The sequence below is a fragment of the Halichoerus grypus genome, chromosome 2, assembly GCF_964656455.1.
Source record: "Halichoerus grypus chromosome 2, mHalGry1.hap1.1, whole genome shotgun sequence".
NCBI classification, from domain to species: Eukaryota; Metazoa; Chordata; class Mammalia; order Carnivora; family Phocidae; genus Halichoerus; species Halichoerus grypus.
In genome coordinates this window covers 193,300,426-193,318,357 of record NC_135713.1, presented here as the reverse complement: position 1 = coordinate 193,318,357, position 17,932 = coordinate 193,300,426, and the positions used below count along the sequence as shown (strand labels likewise).

The window sequence follows — 17,932 nt, the reverse complement described above, 5'->3', positions numbered from 1 at the left end:
CCACGGTAGGGGAGGCAGAAGCAGAGGGCCCTCTAGGGTCAGCTATTCAACAAGTCACATTCAAAATGGCCCAGGCAGTTCACTTCTGGTTTTTTAAGTCAATGGCCAAGACACATTCAGCAATTAAACTTGGCCTGTGCAGGGGAAGCCCTCAGGAAAAGAAAACACAAAACAAAACAAAAACAAAAACAAAAACAAAAAAACAGCGGTCATGTTCAGGTTACAGCCCAGGATTCCCACCTCCCACTCCTCCCCAGAGGAGGCTGGCTGACACGCTTTGCCCCACACTGGGCTCCTCCTCTATCTCTCCTCCCCTCCTCCTCCTTTCCCAGAGATAGTTGTAGTCATTCACTAAACTCGTGGCTTCCCCCACTTTCCTGTTTATATTCCATGCTCCCAGAGAATATCTTATTGGACCTTCTACTTCTACTCATCAGTTTTCTTTGGTCCATGATGCACTCATTTCCTCTTTGACTCACCCCACCCCCTCCCCCACCATTCCTAGGCAGGTCCCACCTTATGCTTTGATCCTACCCTGCACCTTCTCCCCCATGTCCTCCCCTGGTCTGCCCCAGAGGACAAAAGACACCATGGTCATCTATAAATCTTCTACACTTGCATCTCCAAAATCTGGTCACATGGCTTTGTCTGGTTGGACCTCCACATACCTCAGCTACAGGGCTGGTCCCTGTGCCGATCAAAAGGTGTGACAGACACTCCAAGAGTGTGTTTTCTTTTTCCCCAGACTCCGCTCAGCCACACTTGCCTGCGTTTCCTCTCACTCCGGGTTGAAAAGGAGAGAAAAGGAACGGGGAGCATCTTCGGAGTGACCCTTCTCCCCTGGCTACCCATCTGCCCCGGCCGGCTTCAGGCCATCCAATCCAAGAGGCTCTCCCACCTTCGAGGATGCAGTTGCAGAATTCCAGCTTCCTTACAAAGGCAGCTTAATGATCTTATGATGGCAACCAAGGGAAGGAGGACATGGCAACTGAGAAGGGAGGAGGCCACCTCACACTTGAGCGGCGAGCTCAGCCCAGAGGGGTGGAGAACCTGTGGGGGTAGAGGGGATGGACTGACCCACCCCCTCCCCACCCCTCACTCGCAGCCCCAGGGAATGTTTCATCTGCTAAATGAAGGCAGTGTGGCCCAGATGTTGGGCAGCTGCCTCTGGAAACAGTTCCCGTGCTGAACTGTACAGAGGCAGAGTAGTGTGTTGGGCTGACCTCCTGGCAATCCTCCTGTCCAGGGATAAACACAGCCTCCCAGCTCCCACTCCCTGCCCCCCCCCCACACACACCCCACGCTCCCACCAGCCTGCCAGGGAGGTTGCCTTTTTAGGAAACTCAGCAGATTGGGAAGAGAAGCAAAGAGAATGAGGAGGCTGGATTGGAGCATTCCTAAAACTGCAGAGGGCAGAGACGTGCTGTTGTGACCAAGAGGACGCCTCAGGTAGCCCGGAAGCAGCCTGGGCCAGGAGTTCAGGTAACCACCTGCTGGAGGCCCTGGCCAATGACTCAGCCTCAGACTCTGTAATCACTGGAATCTCTCCAGCCACACTCACCCCCCGGCCCTCACCAGCTCCAAATTCCCATCCCGGCCACAAACATAGCCATTCCCTCATACACACTCATTCCCTAGGGCCCCAGACACAACAAACCCTCTGCCTAGACACAACTAACCCCTTCCTGTCACCCTCCTAGCCTCACCAAATTGGCCCAGCACCTTCTCTCATTGACACCTAAGAGAGGGAAGGAAGGAGGAAAATAAAAGAGAGAGGAAAAGGTAAAGTTGTGGGGGCCCAAACTTCACAGAGGAAAAGAGAAGAGAGCCTCTGACTGAACATTCCCCCCCCCACCCCCCCCACCTCCGCCATGGAAGCTCAAGACTTCTCCTTTATTTGCCTTCTAAAAACTCTGGGATGTGGGTGCCTGGGTGGCTCAGTCAGTTAAGCATCTGCCTTCCACTCAGGTCACGACCCCAGGGTCCTAGGATCAAGTCCTGCGTAGGGCTCCCTGCTCTGCAGGGAGTCTGCGTCTCCCTCTGTCCCTCCTCCCAGTCATTCTCTCAATCTCTCTCTCTCTCTCAAATAAATAAAATCTTTTTTTTTTTTAAAGATTTTATTTATTTATTTGACAGAGAGAGACACAGCGAGAGAGGGAACACAAGCAGGGGGAGTGGGAGAGGGAGAAGCAGGCTTCCCGCGAAGCAGGGAGCCCAATGCGGGGCTCAATCCCAGGACCCTGGGATCATGACCTGAGCCGAAGGCAGACGCTTGACGACTGAGCCACCCAGGCGCCCCAATAAAATCTTTTTAAAAATTAAAAAAAAAACCTTCTGGAATGTTTGTAAGCCAGCATCCCTTCTATACCAAGAACCCTCTGCTGCCTCTCATTTTGACACCTGAAGCCCTGCTTCCCTGGGGCGCTCCACCCTAACAAAAAGCAAGCAAAGTGTGGTAAGGAGGGACAATGGCTACAGTGAGACCAGGAACCTAACCAAAATTGGCTCATGCTAGGGGGCCACACAGCAGAATCTGGAAGGCATTCCCAGCAACGACCCCATGACAGCTCACTTTGACATCCATCAATGGGAAGGCTTCACCCTAGCTTTACTCAGAAGGAACAAGGGGCTTGTGTCTTTAACAGGAAGGAGATGCCCCTCTGGGTCCATTCCTGCACAAAGGCAGCTGAGCCTGGGGAAGCAGTAAGGTCATATGTCTCCTTACCTCATCCGAGCACCAGGCACACACGGGACTCACAGCCAGACATTGCTGGCAGGAGCGGACACCTCGTGTGGTACAGATGTTGGCCACTGCAACAGAGACAAAAGCATTAGCACCCACTTGGCCTGAACAGGGTAACTGGCCTGCCCCATCCTGCCCAACATCCCCAAACACCCAGATTTACAGCTCTCAGATGCACACAGCAGGTCTGACCATACCCCGGACATTCACCAACCAAAGGCTGTATGGTTAGGAAGAGAGAATGAGAAAGGTCGGAAGAAACTCATCACCACCCTCATTGATGAGGCCCCAATGATGACAAGTGCTGGAGCAAGACCGAGCCCTGGACCCTAAGTGTCAGGTCATAACTGACGGAAAGGTTTTAATTAACGACTCGTTTGACACCTACGTTGTGCATAGGAAAATCTGAGGCCCAGGACAATGCAATGTGCCCTCTCTCCAATTATTCTAGTGATCGCTTCACAGCCCCTACACAGGGATCCAAGGCCCTGATGCACTAACATGAGCACACAGCCTAAATACGGTGGGGGGGTGGGGGCGGGGAACGTTCCACTGGCCAGGCAGGACAAAGCAAATCTTCTGAAACCTGCTCAAGCTTCCCAATACATATATCTTCGGGTCAAGGTGTAGAATGGTCCAGGGACAACTCCACAAATGTCAGAAAAGCCTGAGTGAGATAAGCTGGAAGGACATGGATTGGAGCTGAAAGGCCCATATTTGAATTCGGAAGGCTCTTTTTCCTAGCTGCGTCGTGACCTTGAGCAACTCCATTAACCTTTATGAAAACAGTAATATCTACCTCACAGGATTTGTGCACTTGCTACATTACAAAATGCCATTCAAATGTGAACAGTCTTCACATGGTCAAAGGACAGAGAAAAAGCTGGGGGGAAGAACAGAGACAAAGAGAGGGACCAAAATAACCCAGAGAAGCTGAGCCAGGAAGCAAACCCCACGCACTTGCTTAGACAGAAGCTCTCATCCTCCCTTCTTCCCCCAGCCCAGGTTTCCTGGGCTCAGCCAGGTAAACCTCCTCTTTCTGCAGTGCCCCCAGGAAGGCCTTTTCCAACATAAGGAACAGACTGAGGAAGATACATTCCCCCTCATGATCCAGGCCCTTCATCCAATTTTTTAAAGCAGTCCCTTTGCCCCCAGCTGGTAAGACCAACAAATTTATTTTTAGGGAAATCAGCCTAATAAATGGGGTGTTTTCCAGTGCCCCCAAAACTTCTCATCAAGCTGAATGTCTCAGTCCATTTTACTATAGCGTGACTGAACTCCCTTCCAACATCTAGACAAAACATACCCAGAAAATGTGTGTGTGTAGACACACACACACACACACACACACTATTGTTGAGAAAAATTATCCAAAATTTGGAAATAGGCAAAGGAAATACCAGGTGTCCTTTCAATGTAACGCAAGGTGTGGACAAGTAGACCCACCATACTTATGGATTACCTGATTTTCTAGGGGTGTATACCATTGTTTGACTTCTAGTGATTAGGATATTTTATAACTCTGTAAGGGTAGAGGTTACCTTGTAGAAAACCAGTAACAGTGGAAATGATTCTTGATGAGAACAGTGTATATGATTCTTGATGAGAACAGTGTATATGATTCTTGTCCAACAACAATGCAAATAATTTGGGAGCAAAGGTACCCCTGAAGGGCAGGGTTTATTGCCTTGTAGAATATTAACCAATTTCAAAACTGTCAGATAACTAATTTCAACGTTCTTTTGACCGACCAACTATAAATTTCCCTTCCCTGAATTTTTTAGAGATTTTTTTTTTAAGTAATCTCTCTACCCAACGTGGAGCTTAAGCTCACAACCTCAAGATCAAGAGTGGCACGCTCTACTGACTGAGCCAGCCAGGGTCCCCTCCCTTCCCTGAATGTTCTTTGAAACTAATCTTAACATCTTACTGCTTCCCTCATTAATTAAGTTGAATAAATACTTTGACACAAGTTCACGTTACATTTGTATGGTAATCATACTTTTAACTCTTTAAACATTACATCTTTTTTTTTTTTTTTTTTTTTTTTTTTAAGGTTTTACTTATTTGCGAGAGAGAGAATGAGAGACAGAGAGCATGAGAGGGAGGAGGGTCAGAGGGAGAAGCAGACTCCCTGCCGAGCAGGGAGCCCGATGCGGGACTCGATCCCGGGACTTCAGGATCATGACCTGAGCTGAAGGCAGTCGCTTAACCAACTGAGCCACCCAGGCGCCCTTTAAACATTACATCTTAATGATATACACCTCAGGGCCTCATTAGAGGTCAGGGGGATCTAACAGAAAGCGTAGGCACCCAATCAATAGACTGCAGTCCTAACTGAGTTACCACTATTAATGAGGCCTTAGGCGAGTCATTTAACTCCTCTCAGCCAGTCTCTTTGCTCGACAATTCCTAACATATTACAATTATTCGTCTATCTGTCTTAACAACACTGCCACCCAATAGATTTTAAGCCCCATAAGGCCTGCCCTGTCCAGCCCAGGCCAGCCCAGGCGAGCCCCAGTCCTTGCTCAAAGCAGATGCTCCATAAATATATATTGGAGCAAATGAAGAGGCATTGGACTAGGTCAGGTTTGTTTTGTTTTTTAAGCAACTGAGCTCATGTCTCCAAATTATGCATGGAATTCCAATATAAGACATGCAAATGGGTTGAAACTGTTCCTCTGACAATTTAAACTTTCATTGTTCTCCTAAAAACACCAGAATCATATGTGGAATCCTGGAAGCCCCAGACTTCCTCAGAGCTTGAGTCTGTCTCACTTCAAAGGCCTTTCCCAACTGCACAATTCTGCAAGTGGGGTGCTGCTACCAGCCCATGAGCAGTGACCCCTGGGCCACAGCCTCTGACGTGAACTACACCCTCACCGAGCGAGCGTGAGGACTGTGAGGTGGGGAATTATGGCAGCAGTTCCCAGCCTGGCTCTAAGGTTCCAAGGCCACCTCTGAGTTGGGGCAGCCCTCAGCCAGGCACTGTCTATCTATAATGGAAGAAAGGTATCCCGTCTTCCCAGAGCAGCCGGCTTCAGAAGGCCTCATGGTTCAGATCCCAAGACGCACCCAGTAGGCCCCTTCCACCCCCGCAAGGGCCGCCTGGCCATGTCTCAGTTCCCAGTGGCTTTTTTCCCAGCCAGATGTGAGCATAGCCCCCCCCTTACTGCCTTACTGAAAGAGCTCTGAGAGGAGCAGAGCCTGAACTATTTTAGGTCTCTGCCTCCCACCTTGAAGTTTCCATGGGAATCGGCATCCAGGGGGGTAATTCTGGACATAAATGCCATCGATTTTCACTGGGGGTGGGGAGGAGCAGAAGCACAAGGAGATGTCGGGAAGAGTTAGAAGAGAGGACCATGGGAGGTATGGGCACATCAAATTATCTCTGCAAACTTTTTCCCTGCCTCTCCGTTTTTCCATCCATTCATTCTCAAATTAGCATTTATTTGCCTATGAGTCCTTGACTTGTAGCCACAATAGAAAGCCTTGCCAGATGGGAAATAAATAACAGCAGGCCCCCTCCCAGTGAATGGGCAGCCCCTGACCCCAGAAGTTGAGACAAGCTGCTGGGATTTGTTCTTTAGGGAGTTGTGTCAGCCAGTTCCCTTTACCTCCTCTCTCAGTGAATCACAGGCTGATTTCGTGTGAACCAGCCATCCCCCCCATGATAACCCCCACCAAGACCTGCCACCAAGGGCAGGTTCTCTGGATTGCAGTGGCTAAAAGGGACTGACTCATCAGAAGTCTCTACGCCTGGGCCATGCCAATTCAATGAGCTGCAGCTCTGAGGCCACCCCTCCTTCCTGAACATGTGGAAGGAGTTTGGGCTTCTGTTTCCAGTCATTCATAAGGCTATGTTTCTGCTTAGCCTCAAGGGCCCAGACTCAGCCCCGCTGGAAAAGGGGTGATCCTCATCAGAACTTTTGTCATTGAAAAGAATTAACCACCCCCACCACCCATTTCCTCCCACGGTTTAGCCAGAGCCAGGAAACAAGGTGGATGGGACCTGGTCCTCACAGGGTGGCTGTAGGGATTCAATGAACCGATCCCTGTCAAACTCTGGGCCCAAAGGGCGGGCACACAGGAAGGGCTCACTACAGGCAGCTGATGCTCCAGTAGCTCTCATTGCTATTGTGTTTGCCCTCGTTGTTTTTATCCTGAGTCCCCAGCTGTTTAAGGTAGGTGGGTGTTTTGCACGATACACACGGCTGAGCGTGCCCTGAACGGGGCGGCGGTGGGAGCACAGAGCCGGAAAGCACCAGATGAGGGTAAAATGATCAACTGTCAGATCTAACTTCTAAATGGAGTCAGGAAGATTAGTGTTCAAAAATCCAACCTAGGAGGGCTGGCAGGGAGGAGGAGGCCCATTAGAAAAGCTAGACGAGACTGCCAGAAAGTTTGCCTGGACAGCAGAAGGAAAGGCTGTGGTTTGGCACATCAGCCCAAATCACAGAACCAGAAGAGAGACAAAGGATGGGAAAAATGGAGGGAAAAAAGGGGGGGAACAAGGAAGGGAGTTGGAACAAGCGGAAGTCATAATGCGTCAATGAGAGCTATTTTGAGGACGTGCTGTCCAATGAGACAGGATGTCAGAAAGCAGGAACGGGCCACCCTAGTGAGGCCACGGAATTTCAGGAGAGCGCTAAGTCAAGTGGAGAGGTGTTTAGTGGGAAGGGAGGATGATGCACACTGCATATACTACAGCCTATCTTCCTCTCTGCCAGAGAGGAGTTCTGGCCTGGGTTCCCTTGACTGGTCACTTCCCAATTAGGTCCATGGGGACACCGGGTGACTCAGGCCATGCCTGATCTTCCATTGCAGTCACCTGGCTGAGTGAGTCATCCAAGAACAAAACATCTCATGCTCACTGCCATATGGATTCACAAGTGGTTTCTTCCAGAGGAGGCTGCTAAGAAAATTTATTTTATTTTTTTTCCTTCATTACATGTAGCATCAGCTCAGTAATCTAAGGAATGGGAAGGAGACAGGAGAAGTGGAGTTCAAGGTAACACATACCTCTGAGCACAAAGCTCCAGTAAGCATTACTCAAAATGGCAGGCAATCCAAATGACCACATTTCACCATACCTAAGACTATGGATGTAGGATGCATCCTAATTTCAGGGATTTAAAAAAAAAAAAATTGTTTTAAGCACATCACAGTTAAATATGGTATGTAACATCAGAAGACATTGGTGTATAATTTGCTTCTACCAATATTAAAATGTGTTATGGGTTGAATTCTGTGCCCCCAAAAAGGTATGCTGAGGTCCTAACCCCCAGTACTGATGACTGTGACCTTATTTGGATATAAAGGTCTTTGCAGATGTAATCAAGATATGGTCAGTAGGGGAGGCCCTAACCCAATATGACGGATGTCCTTGTAAGGGGAAAATACCATGTGAAGACAGACACACAGAGAAAATGCCACGTGATGACAAAGGCAGAGATCGGAGTAACCCAACTGGAAGGCAAAGAATGCCAGAGGATCAGCCACCACCAAGAGATAGTAAGTGGCAAGGAAGGATTCTATCCAGAGTCTCAGAGAAAGCATGGTCTTGCTGACACCTTGACTTTAGATTTCTAGCTTCCAGAGAGAATAAATTTCCATTACTTTAAGCCACACTGTTGTAGCAGCCCTAAGAAGCTAATACAAAATGGGTTTGCATTTCCATAGCATATATGACATGATTTTGAGGAACATTGCCCTGAAATACTTTGCATGATTGAAAAAAAGCCATCCTGGAATGAAAACTGCTATGGTTAATCCATCTATAGATAATGGGAAAGTGGGTACTTTGGCTTTATACTTTTCTACTAACATACATCAGTGATGTTGGCATTCATTCATTCACTTACTCAACAAATATTCATCAAGCACCTACCTGTGCCTGGCACTCTCCTAGACACTGGAGGCATGTGGTTGAAACAAGCCTCCTACTCTGTGGAGCTTAAATTTTAGTGCAAAAAAGAAGACAAAAAAAATACACTACAAAATACAATTTCAAACAGTGGCAAATGCTTTTTAAAAAGAAAACAGAGCTAAAGAATAGCATCAATGAGAGGAAGGAATCCCTTCTAGAGAAGGTGGTCAAGAAAGGCCTCTCTGGACCTGAATAGATATTTTTCCAAAGAAGACCTACAGATGGCCATCAGACATGAAAAGATGCTCAACATCACTCATCATCAGGGAAATGCAAGTCAAAACCGAAAATGAAATATCATCTCATATCTGTCAGAATGGCTAAAATCACAAAGGAAAGGAATAACAAGTGTTGGTGAGGATGTGGAGAAAAGCAAACCCTCGTGCACTGTTGGTGGGAATGTACATTGGTGCAGCCATGGTGGAAAACAGTAAGGAGGTTCCTCAAAAAATTAAAAATAGAAACGCCATATGATCTAACAATTCCACTACTGGGTATTTACCCAAGGAAAACAAAAACCCTAATTCCAAAAGATATATGCACCCCTATGTTTATTGCAGCGTTACTTACAGTAGTCAAGATATGAAAGCAACCTAAGTGTCCATCAATAGATAAGTGGATAAAGATGTAAAACACACACACACACACACACACACACACACACACACACACACAGGAATATTGCACAGCCATAAAAAAGGATGAGATCTTGCCAATTTTTGTGACAGCATGGATGGACCTAGAGGGTATTATGCTAATGAAATAAGTCAGACTGAGAAAGACAAATACCATATGATTGCACTTATATATGGAATCTAAAAATCAAAACAAATTAATGAACAAACAAAAAGCAGAATCAGACCTGTAAATGCAGAGAACAGAGTGCTATTTGCCAGAGGGAAGGAGGGTAAGGGGTCGGGCAAAATGGGTGAAGGGGAGTGGGAGATCCAGGCTTCCAGTCATGGAACGAGTAAGTCTTGGGAATAAAAGGTACAGCATAAGGAATGTCGTGGATGGTATTGTAACAGCACTGTCTGGTGACAGATGGTAGATACACTTGTGAACACAGCATAATGTACAGAGATGTCGAATCACTATGTACACATGAAACTAACGTAACGTGTGTCACCTGAACTCAAATAAAAAAATTTTTTTCAGAAAAAAAGACTTCTGAGTTGATATTTCAAGATGATATGAAGGAGTGTGTCACGGGAAGATCTAGGGACGAGCATTCCAGAAAGAATCACGACAAGTGCTAAATGGACCTCAGCCCGTTAAAGAAATAGCAGGAAGAGAGAGGGAGGAGGAATGAGGCAGAGAAGTGGCTCGAGTAGTGGTCAGGGACCAGAACACACAGAAGCTATAACCACGGAAGGGAGCGTGGCTTTCATTCTCCACGTGATGGAAAGCCACTAGGGGAGTCTGAGCAGAGGTGAGCAGAGAAAAGATCATCCTGGCCACTCAGAGGAAGGCAGACATAAGGGCAACAACACAAAAAGAGACCAATTAGGAAGCTAATACAGTAATCCAGGCAACAGATGGCAGGGATTTGGATTGGGAGTGCAGCGGGGTTAATAGTGTGGTCAGACCCTAGTTACGTGCCAGGGCCTTACTGATGGATGGCATGCGGGGCAGGGCAGAAAGACAGGATGGATTTTGTCCCCAACAAGTGGATCCCCTTGGACAAAGTTCAAATGTTTTGATCACTGGCCATACCCTTTTCACTGACTCTTCAGCCAGTGGGCCCTGCCCTTGTAAGTGAAGCCAGATCACACCTGGTGATCATCTCCAACTGGGTTAATTCGGTAGCCATGTGCAGAACACTGCAGAAGGCCCGCCTCGGACAGAGTCCTGTCTTCCATATGGTTGTCACATAAAATGAACACCCAGTCCCTGAGCAACACCGTGGGGCAGCGGAGGTAAAACCATGAACATGATTCTTGTGTAACAGTGGACGTGGCGGGGAAGACATGCAGAGCCGCAGGCAGATCTCAAGTCCAAAGACACCTGTGCTATTCCGCTGGCTGTGTAACCTCGGGCAGGTCCTGTCATCTCCCTGGGGTTCAAAGGTCCAGTGACTCTTTCACTTTCTATTCAAGGACTCAGAATTGCTCCCTAGTATTTAACAGGCCTAATGCAGCCACATCAGCCAAGCATGGGAGACCCCAAACCGCTGCTTCCTTTCCCCATGCTCCCAAATATGCACCTAATCCTTACCTCACTCGTTGTTAGGATTAAATGAGATAATTTAAGCGGAAGAACCACCTGCGGTGGTGACTCAGTAAATGTTGGCTTCCCTCCTCCTTACCTTCACTCTAACTGCTTCCTGCCTTGGGAATGCCCATCCCCACCCCCACCACAGCCCCGCCTCAGGGTTAGACTCCCCAGGCCCTCTGCATCTAACAGGATATGCTGAAGAAATCACCGGGCCAAAAGACAAGAGCCCCCAGGACTAGACCCTACCAATGCCCCGAAACTAGCTGGATGATCTTGGGCAAGTCACTTCAACTCTCAGGGTCTCCCCTTTCTGCTTCTCTGTAAAGCAAACAGTGTTGGATTAGAAGATCTTCAAGGTGCGGCCAGCCCTGGGAGGATATATTCCAGCCAGAAAGCATCACGGATGACTAATGCTCTAGGAGGCCCAGCATCCCAGGGCCCAAGACTCCTCACACACACACAATGCACAAATGTCCATTTCTTCCTAATAGCTTAGTGGAGACTTGATTCTCCAGCTCTGGAAAATTTTATCAGCACGGGCCCCACCTCCCATCTGACTCACTCAGTATAGAGAAGAAGCAAACCCATACCAAGCTCTGTTTGGGGCCCGGCCCAGCAGTGCCCTATTGGTGACCTCCTTGGCATCCAGCACTCCAGTTCTGCTACTTCTCCTCCTGCAGTTGATGTCTGGTGGGTATGGAGAGCAGGCAACAGCGATGCCACCAGTCCTCGTTGCTCCCCACCCCACCCCATCCCCCACTTCCTATCTTGGTAGGAAGGCAAATTGCTCCCACCATTTTGGAGGACAATTTGGCAAAACCTATTAAAATTTAAATGTAAAATATTCATGTCCTTTGACCAAGCAGCTTCAGCTCAAGAAATTGAGCCTGTAGAAACACTTGAACAAAGGTGCAAACAATGAACAAGGCCATCCCCTGCAGTTTTATTTGTAGTAGCAAATAACTGGGAATGATCCCACTGTCTGCCAACAGGGAATCAGTTAAGTAAATTTTGCTACATCTATATAACAGTATGCGTGCTGGCTAGAATTGTAACTCTTAGGATAAATAATGGAAAGATACAAACTGACATAAAAAGATGCTTAGGATATATTACTCAGTGACAATGATCCTGTTGTGGATGATCTTACTTGAGAAATAACAGTAAGGATAAATAACTGTTTATGGTGATATATATAGGAAAAAAACTAGAGTAACTGTCAACAGCACTTATCTTTAAGGACAAGACTACGAGGGACTTGGTACTTTCTGCATTATTCTATTTCTGCATTGCTTGACTTTTTTTTTTTTTTTTTTACACAACAAACTGAATTACATTTACAAGGTAAAAGAAAATTAAAGCTGATTTTAAATGTCCTCTGTCCTGTCTCACTTTCTAACCTGGCATTCATCTAAATGTAGGCTCCCCAACCATGGGTGGGTCTCATAGGCCCGGGTTTCTCTATCCAAGAATCCCAGTTAGCAAAGAAATTAAGGTTGACTACAGGGACTTTTGAAGTGGTTACTGGATGTGCCTTCTGCCAAACTTCTGGAGCTCTCTTCCGGTGCAAAGTTTTTCAAGGCTGTTTTTAACTATAGACCTCCCTTTTCTTTTTCCCCAAAGAAATCTTTACCTGGAGTACCATGTTACGAATTAGTAAAAAGAAAAACTTCTCCACTTAAAGGTGGGGAGGAGCAGGTGTCCCTGAGACACCAAGTACCTAAGGCCCAGGGGGAAGATGGCTTGTGCAAAGTCACCACAAATTGATGAAAAAGCCTGCACAGGTGGGAATAGAATATAGGTTTCTCAGTTCCTGACCCGCAGCTCTTTTCACACCTGAGGTTTGGGTTTTTTTCTGCATGAAAGGAAGTGGCTTTTGTAAGTTTAAATAATAATAATAATAATAATAATAATAATACAAGTTTAGGTAAGGAATACAGACACACATAAGGATTATTATGTACACAAGGAAGAAAATCTGAATAGAACACATCATCTGATTAATAGTGAACATGATGGGAGAACAGAATTAAAGGGGAACCAGCCATTTTACTCTCCAGCATTCAACTTCCTTTAAAAAAAAAAAAGTTCACCTCATTCTCTCCTTGAGTGTTGGAATGTCTTCACCAACTGAACTAAGAAATGATGGGGAGAGGGAGACTAGTCTTTTTGTGACAATGTGACTGAAAACCAGAAAGGAGGACTTGTATTTTCAGAGATGCTACAAAATTTTTTTAAAGGTAGAATAGCCCCAGGTTTACTTAACAGCTTCTGGCCCCAAGGATTGTGACATACCATATTTGGCCACAAAATACACATTGCTTTCCAGACCAATGATAAAAGTGCAGGTTGCTGCAAAATCCTCTCCAATACCCTGAAGATATTACTACATAGCACTTGGGAAATCAAATGGCTTAAACATGGCCCAAATGCATTTATCCAGTTAGAAAATTTAGGAACTGAAAGCTGCATCCGGGTTTAACTGATATAGTCCCCCTGCTTTCAGGGTAACTGTCTCAATACCCGTGGAAGATGAAGTAGCCTTGGATAAACCCTTTGCTTTCTGATACACACAACAACAGGGGTGAATCTCAAATGTGTCATGCTATGTGAAAGAAGCCAGACTTTAAAGACTACATGCCCTATGACATCATTTATATGACATTCCATAAAAGGTGGATCCGTAGGGACAGGAAACAGATCAGAGGTTGCCAGGAACTAAAGGTGGGGATAGGGTACTGATAACAAAGGAGCTCAATGGGGAACCTTTTGGGGTGACAGAAATATTTTGTATCGTGATTATGCTGATGGTTACTGAACCAAACGTGTGTCAAAATTCAAAAAACTGTACACCTAAAAAGGATGGGTTTTATTGCATGTAAATTACACCTCAATAAACCTAACTTTAAAAAGAGTATTCCTGGAGATACTGTGTGCATGGGGGAAAAAAAAGGAGATTTTTACACATTTTTTTTTTTTTTTTTTTTGGCTAGAGAGTTTCACATTTTAAATAAATGGCAGCAGTTTACACAGGGAGGATAGGCCGTGTCATTTTTCTTCTCCCACCTGCATTGCCACTCACGACCTGAGTTCCTTCAGGCACAATGATCTTCCCATTCAGGATAGGGCCAGGGTTTGGGGGAAGGGAGGGGAGGCCATGGGGTGAAGTAGCAGGCCAGCTGTGGGCATCAGAGGGGGCTGGGTCAGGCCAAGTGGTTTCTCCCTGAAGCTGCTCAGTCATTCCCCCAGTTAATTATCTGTCTGCTGATTCATGAGTTGTGGTTCCTGTGGGCATGCTTCCTGGCTATTTCTGCCAACAGAGGCAGAAGGATTCGTAGGGCTGGGAGGGGATGATAACCAGAGATCCTGAATGGGGTGGGGAGTTGCAGAGGAGGAATTTCTATTAGGAAATTCCAGAGTCATATCCAGTCTCCCCCTCCTCACTGTTGCCTCCTTGCCCCATCTGATGCCGTCCCCAGGAGACCCCTACCATTTGCAGTTTTGAGGTGGGTAAAGGAGGATGCTTCCCTCCTGTGTGTCTCCTCCCAGGAGAGGGAGAAAAAGGCAGAGAATTCACAGAGGGTCCCCTGAAAACAGAGGTCTAAGGCACCACAGTGCAGAGATCCAAATTCGCGAAGAATTCATGATCTCAGCTATATTCTAAAATTCTCCAGAATGCCCAGATGGAGCACTTGAGGATCCTCTGTGAATGAATGCAGATATTCAAATATTGGGTTTCTTACAATGAGGCACATCACCTCTAGATGCCTTCTCATAGCATTCCCTAGAATTTATTTTGGCTGCCAAATGTCTCAGGCATCAGGCTTAGAGCACTGAACAAAATAGACATGTTCTTCTCCTCATAGAACCTGAAATCTTGTGAATGTCTTTTACTTTCCTCTTTCCCCAGAGGCAGAACTTAAGGTTTTCTAGTCAATAAAGCACATGTATGTGCCTCTTCCTCCTTGGTCTCTTCTGTGTGGGTTCTTGCTGGGTGAGAGGGGCTGAGATATGCCAAACCACCAGTGGGGGAATGTCACTTAGGTGTGGGAGAAGGGGCCCCATCGGTCTCATTCCACGAGCCCAGGTTGCACTCATGTGTGAAGCGGTAATAGCTTGTCTCCAATACACAGTAGATACCATGGACAAGAATAATGGCAATAATACATATCACTTATTGGATGCTTATTTTCTAATTAGCACAGTCATTGAAGTATTGTTTTCTCCACTTTACAGATGAGGAAACTGAGGTCCCAAGAGATTAAGTAACTTGCCTAAGGTCACACTGCCAATAAGAGGCAAAATCAAGAATTAAACCCACATCTGGCTGGCTTTAAACCATAACTGTCCCTGGGGCACCTGGGTGGCTCAGTTGGTTAAGCGACTGCCTTCGGCTCAGGTCATGATCCCAGAGCCCTGGGATCGAGTCCCACATCGGGCTCCCGGCTCAGCAGGGAGCCTGCTTCTCCCTCTGACCCTCTCCCCTCTCATGCTGCTTCTCTCTCTCTCTCTCTCTCTCTCTCCAAATAAATAAATAAAATCTTAAAAAAAAAAAAAAAACATAACTGTCCCTTTCCCCAGCCAACAAGCCTTCCTGCCATGTCTCTCCAGGCAGAGGGCTTCATTTGGAGAGTTTTTAGGATATAAACTCAGGAGGAGAAATTAGCACTTCAGCTCAGAACTAATCAACTTAGATGGTGACAGCAAACAAAACTTGTTATCCCTTAGGTCTCAGGTTAGAATACAGACTTATATAGGTGGAAGCCACAAAACCCAATACCTCCTGGGTGAAGTTAAAAAGATCGTCTTTGGACATAAATTCCAAAACTCAATTCTACTCTCAAACAGCCTCTCTTCTCCCCATCCCAGACTCCTATTCTGGGACAACCTCTCTGTGCCACCACCCAGCTCTCTCTGTGTCCCTTCAACACTGTGTGTACCAACACCCCTCTTCTATTCTCCTCCTACCACCTGCTTCCCCAGGAATCTGACAACACCTGCAATCCAGCTACCAATCCTGGGGGAGGGGATTCAAATATAAACTGTTCTTACTGGGGGCTTCTTACTCTGGAGATCTAACTCTAGAGCCCATGCTCTGAAACACTACTCCAACCTGCTTCTCAGAAGGAGCCTGGGGCTAGCTCAGTACAACTCGTCATACAGCTGGAATCATCCCAATCATAACGACGAATCTGTGAACAGATCTCCCAAAGGATATGGCAAACTAAAGTATGTCAATGCAGTGGAGTCCTATATGGATCATTACAACTCTGTATCAGATCAACAAAAAATACTAGGAGTGAGGGGTGGAGGGACAGATACCAAAATAACGTACACTCTTCATTTTCACTAATATTGAAACATGTGCCATGCTAGGCTCTATCTTATGTTATTTTACTTTCTTCTAAGACTATAAGAAAATACAATGGTTAGACTCAGAAATCATTCAAAATTCAGAAAGCTGTAGAGGTGAAAAGAAAAGCAACAAATGTTTTAAGTTCACGGGAGCAGGCATCTGGAGGAGACAGCTCCACTGCCCCCATTAACATCAGGCAGCATTTGAACTGCCTCTCTAACACCTCCCAGGGCACAAGGCTGGAGATCTGTATTTCGGTACCACGGTCATCAGGCTGCTCACTGTAGGCTGAAGATATCAGCTGACCTGTTTGAGCATCTATCACATGGGAAGCTTCAGCAAAAACAACTTAGCCCCCTATATATTATCTGTAACTCCTCCACCAAGACATCATTCAGAGATTGTGGTGATGGTTTCATGGGTGTATATGTATCTCCAAACTCATCAAGTCATATACACTGAATATATAGGGTTATTTGTATGTCAATCATACCTCATTAAAGTGTTTTTAAAAGATACTGTTGTCTTGTCCTGTATAATCTCTTACACACACAAGATCTTGAAGGCAATCATCAAAGTATTTCTGAATAGCTATCTTTGATAAGGACTTAGTAAATCTTAACTTTCTTACTGCCTTCTGCGGGATTTAAATTGTCCTACAATGAGTACTACACTTTTCATTAAAAGTACATATATGCACACTTGTGCGTCCCCGACAGGGGAACGCCCCAGAGGAACGGGAGCCAGAGTTCTGTCTGGGAAGGTAACCAGGGCTCCGGAAGGACCACGGGCAGCATCCCTGCGCTGTAACCTCCTCTGCCCCTCCACCCGCTCCCCAGCACCAAGGAGGCTGAATGCCAACTGTCTTGGCATACATAGGGCGTGCAGCAGCAGGAGAGACAAAGCCAGGGATCCAAGCCAGTTCCAGGGACCCTTCTTGTGGCTCCTCGCATACGCTGGAGGTTTCTCGGATGCGGGGTCTGTCCCGGCAGCAGAGGCACGGCTGCCACCCGGGGACACTGTAGGAGACAGAGCCCTCGCCCTGCTCCGAACCGCTCCCGCGGGAAGCCACCAAGGAAAAAGACTTAAAGAAAAGAACTTGGGAGAAAGTGTAACACAAAGAGAGGGTAATGTCGAGAAGCTGGCACACCCGCGCGCGCACACACGCTCGTCCGAGCAGCTACAACCACATCCCTCTGGCAGCGCGCGGGAACAGCCCCGGGAAGCCGCAGCTCGCCGTGCCCACCGCGGCCAGCCGGTCTCCGCAAGCCCCAGACCACCTGCGAGGCGCGCCGCCCGGGAGGTGCGCCCGCCACACCGCGCGCGCCCAGGCCGCCCCGGGCGGGCGCCTGACTCGGCCAAGGGCTTCGACGTCCCGGAGCACCCGCCCGAGCTGGCCTCTCACGCCTGTCACCGCGGGGCCGGAAAGGTCCCCGGCTGCCGGCTCCGGCGGCCCCAGCCTGGCCTCGCGCATTCGGAGCGCAGACGCGCGGGGCCGGCCGGCCGCCTGCCCGGCTCCAAGTCCGCCAACTCGGGCTGCGGCAGGATGCGCGGCGCGATCTCCGGGGGGAGCCGCGTCCCCGCCGCGCCGGAGCCTCACTCACCTCCGCCGCCGCCGCCCGCCAGCGCCCCCAGCACCAGCACCGCGGCCCACAGCCGCCGCGCCCGCATCTCGTCCGCTGCC

The 17,932-nt window shown here is 47.6% G+C and overlaps 1 protein-coding gene across 1 annotated transcript in view; it reads right to left on the bottom strand.

The window, feature by feature from the left end:
* Positions 1-17,932, bottom strand: part of ITGB3 (integrin subunit beta 3) — a 49,305-nt gene extending 31,373 nt beyond the window's left edge. The window contains exons 1-2 of the mRNA XM_078065878.1: positions 17,853-17,932; positions 2,726-2,811 (exon numbers count right to left, since the gene is read on the bottom strand). Of these exons, the coding sequence (XP_077922004.1) occupies positions 2,726-2,811; positions 17,853-17,919 (153 nt within the window). The 5' untranslated portion in view covers positions 17,920-17,932. The remainder of the gene's footprint in view (positions 1-2,725; positions 2,812-17,852) is intronic.